The sequence below is a fragment of the Brassica napus genome, unplaced genomic scaffold (assembly GCF_020379485.1).
Source record: "Brassica napus cultivar Da-Ae unplaced genomic scaffold, Da-Ae ScsIHWf_259;HRSCAF=431, whole genome shotgun sequence".
Lineage (NCBI taxonomy): Eukaryota > Viridiplantae > Streptophyta > Magnoliopsida > Brassicales > Brassicaceae > Brassica > Brassica napus.
In genome coordinates this window covers 74160-84031 of record NW_026015905.1, presented here as the reverse complement: position 1 = coordinate 84031, position 9872 = coordinate 74160, and the positions used below count along the sequence as shown (strand labels likewise).

At 35.1% G+C, this 9872-nt stretch overlaps 2 protein-coding genes and 1 long non-coding RNA gene across 4 annotated transcripts; 1 reads left to right on the top strand and 2 right to left on the bottom strand.

Moving 5' to 3' along the window:
* Window positions 1–669: 669 nt before the first annotated feature.
* On the bottom strand, window positions 670–3236 carry LOC125601532 (choline-phosphate cytidylyltransferase 2-like). 2 transcript variants are annotated; one of them, XM_048773652.1, is made up of 8 exons: window positions 2358–2541; window positions 2143–2256; window positions 1964–2059; window positions 1826–1868; window positions 1595–1750; window positions 1427–1495; window positions 1132–1242; window positions 670–1031 (listed from the first exon to the last, which is right to left on the bottom strand). In XM_048773652.1, exons 1-8 carry the CDS (start codon window positions 2483–2485, stop codon window positions 828–830), a joined length of 921 nt encoding a protein of 306 aa, XP_048629609.1. In that variant the 5' UTR covers window positions 2486–2541; the 3' UTR covers window positions 670–827. The 2 variants fall into 2 exon arrangements, with proteins under 2 accessions (XP_048629609.1, XP_048629608.1); XM_048773651.1 differs by having other exon boundaries at window positions 1595–1868; window positions 2358–3236.
* Window positions 3237–4801: 1565 nt separating this feature from the next.
* On the top strand, window positions 4802–6528 carry LOC125601531. Its single transcript, XR_007334310.1, has 2 exons — window positions 4802–5043; window positions 5108–6528. It is a non-coding gene; the product is annotated as an uncharacterized LOC125601531 (long non-coding RNA).
* A 165-nt stretch (window positions 6529–6693) lies between these two features.
* On the bottom strand, window positions 6694–8127 carry LOC125601530 (extradiol ring-cleavage dioxygenase). Its single transcript, XM_048773650.1, has 3 exons — window positions 7768–8127; window positions 7169–7548; window positions 6694–7070 (listed from the first exon to the last, which is right to left on the bottom strand). The coding sequence occupies exons 1-3, from the start codon at window positions 8002–8004 to the stop codon at window positions 6878–6880; spliced, it is 810 nt and encodes a 269-aa protein (XP_048629607.1). The 5' UTR covers window positions 8005–8127; the 3' UTR covers window positions 6694–6877.
* Window positions 8128–9872: the final 1745 nt, after the last annotated feature.

Sequence of the window (9872 nt, the reverse complement as noted above, 5' to 3'; positions counted from 1 at the left end):
GAATTGTTGCATTTCAGACAAGGATAGAACATCTTACCGCTTTCATGCGCGAACGGTGTAGAATCTGCTTGATGCATACATGTCTCCAGCCCGTCAAAAAATTATTTTGTCACTCTTCCGTTAGCATCTCTGTGCGTATACATCCACATCCGCAACTTGAGAATATTCCATCACCGGACATCTTTTTTCTTTCTCGTTTTCAGTTTTTTTTTTCCTTTTTGGTGTGTTTCAAATGAAACACAAACGACATATTTATAGGAAATTTTTTAAATTGGTAGGTGAAATTGTACTAGGAATTTACAAAGAAACACAGTTGGTTACCTGAAACCAAAAATACATTTACAACTAAAAAATTGGTGTACTCGATATTTCGTCGCTACAAAGACGTAAGATATTTCGTCGTAAAGTACACCCTAAATTTAAGTCTTCTTTACCACGTTAAATTGCTTTGTTTTTACGACAAAAATCTTATTGTTGTTACTTTACGATGAACTTACGTTGAGATTCACTTTCCTCGTAAACTAGACTTAAATTTACGAGGTCTCATTTTTCCTTTATTTTTCGTAGTTAGGATTGTGTTTTCTTGTAGTGCATTGACGGATAGATATGTTGATTTCATTTTGTTTATTTTTATTCGCTTATATATTTTTAAATGTAAGGTCTCCACCATGTTATCATTTTTGAGTGTTTTGATCATATATTCTATATCAGTGACAGCTTTAACTTCTGCTGCATGGGAGTCTTAGAAAGTAACAACAAGTTGAACATAATACAAGCAATACTAATGCCATAGATGTGGAAATTCTTGAATCATTAGCCAAGATCTCTCATTTCTTTACTATCTTATTCTTTTTGTTGCTCTCATTTAAGGAACCTTCATGATCATTATGATAGTTTTCATCTCCTTTTGCAAACCCAGCGTCATCAAAAATCTGTTCCTCCTTGGCATTTGACAGGCCGTTCAAGCGCCGGTTCTCTTCTGACTCTTGCCTCAATAGCTTTTGCTGGATCCCATCTCTGATGGCTGTTCCCTGAAAAACATTCAACCAGAGACATCAGTTGACATATATGGAAACACTTTGAAATCTCCAAAGCTGAGAGAAACAAATCCATTCTGATGCTTTGGCTTACCATTTTATGACAACCTTCCTCAAACATTTCAAGAAATCCAACAACCCAACGATCAGCGTTTTCAACCCATTCGTCATGGTGAGACCCAGCAGTTTTTGCTACGGTTTGTATCTGCCCAAGAAAAATAAAAGATCCAGGATTCAGTAGCCATATAAGTGGTCACCAATAATATAACCTCTAGATGTAAGAATCAAAATGGAGGGATGACGCCCTCTGAAGATCATTCAACTACAAGTTCTCTGGATTCACTAAAGGAAGCATGATCATTAAAGAATAAAGATTCACCAACTCCAACCTTCTCTTGCTGTTCTTTCACTTTCTCTTGTAGTTTCTTCAGTTTAACGTTCACTCTAAGCCTCTTTTCCTGTTTGTAGCAAACAAAGTCCATAAGATTGTTAGTGCATCATGTTGGATATACAATTAAAACATAAGGAAAATTAAAAGAGAAAAATGGAGAGCTTGCCTTAACGAAGCTGACACCGAGTTCTTCTCTTGAATATCCTCGGTCCAAATTACGCAACACATACTGGTTGTAATCTTTAACTATTCTCATGATTATGTCTGATGTCGATATCCCCTCTGTTCGTTTCGTTTCTTTAAACTTCCCGATCGACTTCACCTGCAAGAAACCAAAGCCCAAAACCGCTAAGAAACACCATGAGTCAGAAGAGATAACCAAAGGGAAGAAACTTACAAACTCATAAACATCGTTTCCAGCTCCACTAGCATCCGCATAGCTTGCACAACAAGAAACCAACAACAAATACAGTTAAAAGCTAAGACAAAACACAAAGTATTAACCTTTTTGCAATTGTTATTTGTGGAATCTTACGGAAGAGCATCGTGAGCTACGTAGTCGATCTTATGCTTATCGAGAAACTCTATGGTGAGAACCCATGGTGCATCTGGAATCACTTCATCGACCCACCTTGTTGACAACAACAACACCATATGAATATTACCAACACACAATATATAAGCAACATATATAATCTATAGGGTTAACATTACTTGCAATGTCGGAGAGATTCATAACGCTCGGACTCCGTCATGACGGTCTTGCCTTTGAACTTGTTGGTAATCTTGTCGTTACAACATCCTACCAGCAGATATGTGTTCGGAAACCTAATTTGTTTTGCTTATATGATTTAAGTTATATTTGATCAAATTATCGATGGAAAAAACCATAAACATTAGGGAGGGATTGAATGAAAGGTGGTACATACGATTTTTTGGCCTGTTCGATGGCGCGAGCATGACCGAAGTGGAACAAATCGAAGATGCCATCAGCGTAGACTCTAACAGGCTGATCTGAAGCTGTTTCTGAAACTTTGTCGTCACCGTTAATGGCCATTGAATTTTTTTGTCGGAATTCTCTCTTTTTTCTTTTTGGATTGGCTTCTTCTTCTTTAAATGTGTGTTTATTCCTATTTTTCTTAGTGGCTTTCCCTCCAATCGCGCAATTTTCTAAATTGGCTTCTTCTTTTTTTCTCCGTTTATATATTCTATGACTTTTCAATTTTGCATTTGTTTTGAATTTGCATTAAAATAAATAATAACGTGGGAGATCCATTGATTATAAAATTTAATTAGCGACTCATTAATAGTTTTAGCACAAAAAAAAGGAGATTTGGAACTTGCTGCTCATCATGAAGCGCATTTTCCAAACTTGCATATAATATGCACTTTGGAATGAAAGAAATGCCAGGCTCCACAGCACAGCTAGTAGATCTTATGCAACTTTCCCAATGAATCTCACTCTGATTTTTGATAGATAGAATTAGGGTTGATGGTAGATGTTTGATTTAAATGGTTTGACGGTTTGTTTGAAGGGTAAGGTGTCGTCAAGCTAACTAGCTATAATTCCTCTCACTTGGATAAATGGATTGATTGGTCACACTAAACTTACGTAATTGCCTTAGATTCACCTCTCTCGTTCTGGATATGACACACCAGTCAATTTGAAACTTTGTTGATTATTTTAGATTCACACATCTCTGTAATCAAGTTGTTCATAAAACAAATGAATCACAAAATTTGAAAGGAAAGAAGTTTTGATAAATATGATGATTGAAGTTTCTGAAACAAATTTGAAAATACTAAATAGAAAAAACAAACTTGCTGTATGAACATCATAAAAAATGTAAAATAGACAAAGTGATAAACAGTTAGGTGGTGGTTGAAGTAGTTGAGAAAGTGGAGTAAATGAAGGTGGTTTAAGTGATTGTGGTTTGGCCAAATATTTCTTATTCACTTTCTAGATTTTGAATAAGACCAACAATCTTCTCAATTAGCTTTTTGGACTTAGATTTTGTAATAGGCCCATCAGAGATTGCAAATGAGTCTTCTTTATGAACACTGAAATAATGCATCCACTCAGGTTCATCCACAGAGTTGCATACACGAGGTTGCATCCACTAAGGTTCATCCATAGAGTTGTATCAACGGGGTTGCATCCAAAACCAGTAGCCTTACTCTCGGTTCAAAACTTTGTGAATGAGCATGTAGCCTTTGTGAATGAGCATGTAGCCTTTTTCTCGGTCCAGAACTTCGTGAATGAACCCAATAAGATTCAGAATAAATCTCATCGTCCAAACAACATCTCTTCTCCCCTCTGATCCAAACCAAGAGATCATCACTAGTACAAAAAACATCATACCCACGGTACTTTTTCGTAGCTATAGTCCAAATTTCGTAGCTATATGAGTTTTTGCTACGGAAATGCTACGAAAAAAATGTGGGTATACGATCGTAGCAAAAATAAATCGTAGCAAAAATCGAAGCAAAAAGCTACAATCTTGACACGATGGATTCGTAGCAAATAAGCTACATTTTGCCACGAAATATTTTGTAGTTGGTTTTGCTACGAATGAAACTGTTGCTTATTCCGTGGCTTTTAAAAATATTATTAAAAAAAAAATAAATCAAAATTTAAAACAAAATAAATGAATAATTTTCGTAAAAAATAAATACAATTAATATTAAAACGGGAATTGATGTACAAATTAAATCGCTTTACATTTACAAATTAAAATTGGTTTAAAAAACCAAAAGAAAAATTAAACCTAATGGCCGTCCAAGGTCAGTGGATTGACCAGGCGATCATCCGGCTAGACCATCGGTTAGACCTATCGAGTCTAAGGCTATGGGCGATTGGTTATATTCCTTTCTCCCTTTGTTTTCTTGATTTATATTCTTCTTCTTCTGTACATGCGATCTAAGTAGTGGTTGGGATGGGTTAGAAGAACCAAGGCTAAGGCCGGTTCATACAATCGTAGTCCATAACCCACGGGTGGGACGTACGCATGGCCGATCGGCCAAGTGTTGATCCGGTTGGATCAGGCGGTTACTAAGTAACCGATTGTACCTTTTCCCTTAACCATTGCGACGGTTTGAGGCTTAGGCCGAATGTATCAATCGTGATCCAAGGCCAACAGGCCGGATGCACGCCAAGGTCTGATCTACCGAGACATGATCAATTGGACCGGACGGCTAAAAGACAACACGGTGGTGTTCTGTTACTAAATGGTTTCATGTGCCAAGGCTTGGGCATGAGCTTTGGTTAGTTGTGGTAAGTATTTTGATACATGACTGATATGGATAATTATTATTTTTTGTTCAAACCATAACTGATATGGATAATTAAAGAGAAGAGAAATACAAAAAAAGCTTATTAAGAGAAGAGACACAACAACAAGTGAATGAAGTGTTTCAGAGGGAAGAAGTGAATCTATAAGAAGAATAAGACAAAGTACTTGTCCAGCTTGTGTGGATTTGCTCTGCCTTTGCATCATCACCTGCCGCACCCATTGCAACGTGCAACGGGTACAAATGCTCAGGCCATGGATGCGCCATTCTAGGGTTCGGAGCTTTCTCTTCCCAATCATTCACATCTCCATATCTGGAACAAACGTAAGAAAATCAATGATTCTTGTAACATTAACCACCAATAAGAAAAGATGTTTGTTATTTGTAGCAATCGTTTCAACCTTCCTTGAAGGAGAGAGTCTCTGAGCCAAAGATCAAACTCTAAAGCCCAAGAAACCGAAGAGTCAGTAAAGACGTTATAGCCACGCTTGCTCAAGTTATGAGTAGCACTTCCAGAGCCAATGATAAGAACACCTTCCGCTTTCAGTGGAGCCAATGACTTGCCCATGTTGTAATGGTAACTCCCATTTTGAGATGATTGAACAGAGAGCTGGCAAACGGGTATATCCGCCTCTGGATACATCAACATAAGAGGAATCCAAGCTCCATGATCAAGTCCTCTGTTTGTATCTTCATCAACACGCTTCATTCCTCCTCCTACCATTAGCAGTTCTTTAACCCTCTTTCCCAGTTCAATAGCTCCTGGTGCTTCGTACTTCAGCTGCAGACCACAAATATTGAAAACTGATGCGTTTCTTTTCTTAAACGATCTGCTATATCTGGTTAGGGTTTAGGACAAGCCCTAAGATTGTGAGAGTGTCGGTGAGAAAGAGGAATAGAGAGATAGAGACCTTGTACATGGGCTCAGGGAAACCATTGAAGTCGTGGATGGTTGTATTACGGAGAACAGTGTTGACGGATGGGAACTCGGTGTCCCAGTGTGCAGAGATGACTAGAATAGATTTGGGTTTGTGTTGAAAAACTTTGTGAGACCATGATTTGAAGAAGTCTCTGGCCTCCAAGCTATCGTCTATGCTCAACCTGGGAGTTCCGTGAGATAAGAAGAATGTTTGGTTCATTTTCTCCATTGAGTCTCCCTCTCTCTCTTACTATGTGTGTGTTCTTGTCTTCTTGATGATTCTTGCCTCTTTTTCACCTGAGTATTCTCTGCCTTTCTATTATTATGTGGGGAAGAAAGATAGGGAGGGGCCACACCCACCAGACCCAACTGAGTATACTTTACACAATTACACATGTGCTTTTCTGAAGTGGCACATAAATCATCAAAAAGAAAGAGAGAGAGTGAAGAAATGTTTTCGTATGAGAACTTTTAAAGAAACCATAAAGAAAATGGCATTTACAAAGGCGCAGGACATGCAAAAGGAAATGTTGTTTCATCACCGTTGGAAGCGGAATATAATGCACTTATAGTAGCTATGAAACAATGTTGGATACGTGGCTACAGAAAGGTGATCTCTGAAGGTAATAACAAGAAAATGTTTGATAATTTACAGTCAAGAAAATTGCAATTTGGATTGTACAATTCGGTTAGAGAAGCAAGATGGTGGAGCAGAAAATTTCAGGAGGTTGAATTCCAATGGATCAAAAGAACCGGAAATGAAGTGTTGGACAAAATGGCCAAGCTGGATATACCGGAAGAGGGTTTATTTGAATTTTATTACTATGTTCCTAGACCCTTATCATCTATGTTACATAACGATTATGTAAACTCAATTTAAGATAATGCAATTGTTGAAAAAAAATAAACAATAAAGAAATTATCATTTTATGATTGAAATCACTTTTTAATTAAAACTTAAATATAAGTTAATTATATTAAGAAACTAATACTGTTTTGTTTGAGAACTTTAAAGTTTAAAGCAATGGATGTGCTCCATTTTTTCATACATCAAAGGCAATCCAATATAATGTATATATAAACCAATTACAGACTTGTTTTCTTCTTGTCATTCACAAAGTAGATTTTGTATTTGCATACAAGGAAAGATCTGGATTATTGTAAATAGATGAAATACACAAAGCGTATATTAAAAGTAGAGACGGAACAAAGTGAAGGAGATAGACATGAAATATTAATTCAAAGGGAAGAAGTGAAGCTGTAAGATGAATAAGACAGAGTACCAAGCTGCCAGCTTGTGTGAATTTGCTCTGCCTTTGCATCACCACCTGCTGCACCCATTGCAACGTGTAGCGGGTAAAAATGCTCAGGCCATGGATGCGCCATTTTCGCATTTGGGGCTTTCTCTTCCCACTCATTCACATCTCCATATCTATAACACACATAATACGTACAATCAATGATTCTTGTAAAGCTAACCAAGAAATATATATATATATATATATATAAATTTGTAACTGTAGTTTATACCTTCCTTGAAGAAGAGAATCTCGGAGCCAATGATCAAACGCCAAAGCCCAAGGAACAGCTGAGCCATTAGTTATATTAAAGTCAAGCTTCCTCAAGTTGTGAGTAGCACTTCCTGATCCAATGATAAGAACACCTTCGTCTTTAAGTGGAGCCAATGCTTTGCCCATGTTGTAATGGTAAGTCCCACTTTGAGATGATTGAACAGAGAGCTGGCAAACAGGTATGTCCGCCTCTGGATACATCAACATAAGAGGAACCCAAGCTCCATGATCCAGTCCTCTGTTTTTATCTTCATCAACACGTTTCATTCCTTCTTCTCCCATTAACAATTCTTTTACCCTCTTCCCCAATTCAATAGCTCCAGGTGCTTCATATTTCAGCTGCAAGTTTCAAAAATGACCCTCCTTATGTATAAACTTGAAACGTTTGATATAATTGACATAATAGATTGAAACTTTTTTGATATAATTGACCACAGATTGAAAATTGATGTGTTTCTTCAACGGTGGGTAGGGCTTAGGATAAAACCTAGTTCATCTAGATTCTGGGTGAGACAAAAGTTAGGGTTCTGGTAAGAAAAAAGAGGAAGAGAGAGAGACCTTGTACATGGGATCAGGGAAGCCATAGAAGTCGTGGATGGTGGAATTGCGGAGAACAGTGTTGACGGTTGGAACTTTTGTGTCCCAATGTGCGGAGATGACCAAGATCGATTTGGGTTTCTGTGGCAGAACTTTGTTGGTCCATGATTTGAAGAACTGTCTCGCTTCCAAGCTATCGTCAATGCTCAATGTAGGAGAGCCATGAGATAAGAAGAACGTTTGATTCACTTTCTCCATTGAATCTCTCTCTGCTCTTGGTCAAATCTTGATTCTTGCTCTCTGTTTCACCAACCAACTCTAAAGGGTTCATTTCTTTTGTCCCTCCAGTTTTTCTTTTAACCTACGGGCCCACCCCACCAAACCCAAATTCGTGTTTTTATATATATAGAATATCCGGTTAGAAACTCTGACACGGCATTGTCCCACCAAGCTCATCATTTTCTGACCAGATACATCAATACATCATCATCATCGTCATCATCCTATACATCCTGTTTTAGTTTCTAGAACCGATCCTTATATTAATTTCCTTAGCAAATCAACTAACCAAACTTAGCAGGAAACGTGGATGTGTTTTGCTGTAGCATTAGAGCATCTCAAAAAAAAAAAAAAAAAATTTCTATTTTAAAGTTTTCAAAATTCTATATTTGAAGTTTATACGTGTTTTTCTCCAAAAACAAAATTTCAAATTTAACTTCAAAACTATTATATTTCATAATAATCTTTGTATTTGTCATAACTAATTTGAATTCATAAAACTTTTATAAATAACTAGCACATATATAAACATATCACAACAATATTAATTAATGAAATATTCTATTAAAATATAAAAATTTAAATAAAAATAACTTAATTAACATTAAATTTCAAACAAAATACCATATTATTTCATAAATGATTTTCGTAATGCATATATGATCTATTAGTGCATTTCGAAGTAAAAATGGTTCTCCTTATTTTTACTTTGTTGAAATCGAGTGATGTTGATACTTGTAAATATATTAGATCAGAACAAGAAAATAAAAGAGAAATCTAAAATATTGCTAAAATACTAATTTTTTTTTATGATATTAATACTCATAAATATATTTGATAAAAACAAAAAAAAATTGTACGAAAAAGACATCAAAAACAACAACAACAACAACAACAACCATCTTCATCTTCAGTTACACAAAAAAATGTGGACAATATTTGAAAATTTTGAAGGTTCCGGATCAAACTTATCTTGAGTACTAGTGTTGTTGTAATATTTAAATTTGTGTAATAGTTATGTTTTCATGTAATTTTTATAAATATTTTTTGTTAAGTTTCTTTTGTATATTATTGTTTTCCTAGTTAAAAATTAAAATTCTGTAAACAAAATTTAAAATATTTATGAGATATAATTTTTTTAAGGATTAAAACAATAAAAAAAATTATGGATCATAAAGGTGATGTGTGATTGTAGGGACTAAAATGCAAATATAAATATGAAATTTCAAATTTGAAGTTTGAGTAGTGAAACTTTACATAGAGTTTCACTCCTCAAAATTTCAAATTTGAAGTTTTTAAATTTTTTTTTTGTAGAGCAAAAAACTTCATATTTGAAGTTATAAAGTGTATTTTGGAAATGCTCTAATATAATAATTACTTTGTTGTAATGAAACTAGTTGTCTCGGATTAACAGACTCTATACGAAAATCTATACTTCAAAAAAAAATTAGTAAAACTTACACTTAGTTTTGCCGAACGACAAAACAATGGCCACACTCGGAAAACTATCATTACTATTGACACAAAATATACCAACTCAATATAATACAAAAAAATAAAATATATTTACAAAAGGAATACAACAAATAAATAATAAAAAGTAGACAATATGCGTGTATCACGGACACACCACTAATATTCTTAGAAACAAAAGAAATCTACATCAAAACTATAATAGTATTGATCATTACGAGACCTATCAATTAAAATGCATAAAATAAAAACAATGCATTTGCTTTATACAACAAATCAAATAGTTTATTTACTTTTATGTACTATTATAAAATATACAAGAAATTTAATCAATAAAAAAAGTATAATATTTTCTATAATGATCAGCTCAACGG

What these genes read in the sequence shown, in the direction of transcription:
- LOC125601530 (XM_048773650.1), bottom strand. Translation starts at nt 8,004, where the DNA reads ATGGAGAAAGTGAATCAAACGTTCTTCTTATCTCATGGCTCTCCTACA. An exon ending in TCCCTGATCCCATGTACAAG is followed by an intron (nt 7,549 to 7,767) that starts GTCTCTCTCTCT and finishes TGAAACTTGCAG; the next exon opens with CTGAAATATGAAGCACCTGG. An exon ending in GATTCTCTTCTTCAAGGAAG is followed by an intron (nt 7,071 to 7,168) that starts GTATAAACTACA and finishes TGTGTGTTATAG; the next exon opens with ATATGGAGATGTGAATGAGT.
- LOC125601532 (XM_048773651.1), bottom strand. Translation starts at nt 2,485, where the DNA reads ATGGCCATTAACGGTGACGACAAAGTTTCAGAAACAGCTTCAGATCAG. An exon ending in TCGGTGTCAGCTTCGTTAAG is followed by an intron (nt 1,496 to 1,594) that starts GCAAGCTCTCCA and finishes TGCTACAAACAG; the next exon opens with GAAAAGAGGCTTAGAGTGAA. An exon ending in TGAAAGAACAGCAAGAGAAG is followed by an intron (nt 1,243 to 1,426) that starts GTTGGAGTTGGT and finishes TTTCTTGGGCAG; the next exon opens with ATACAAACCGTAGCAAAAAC.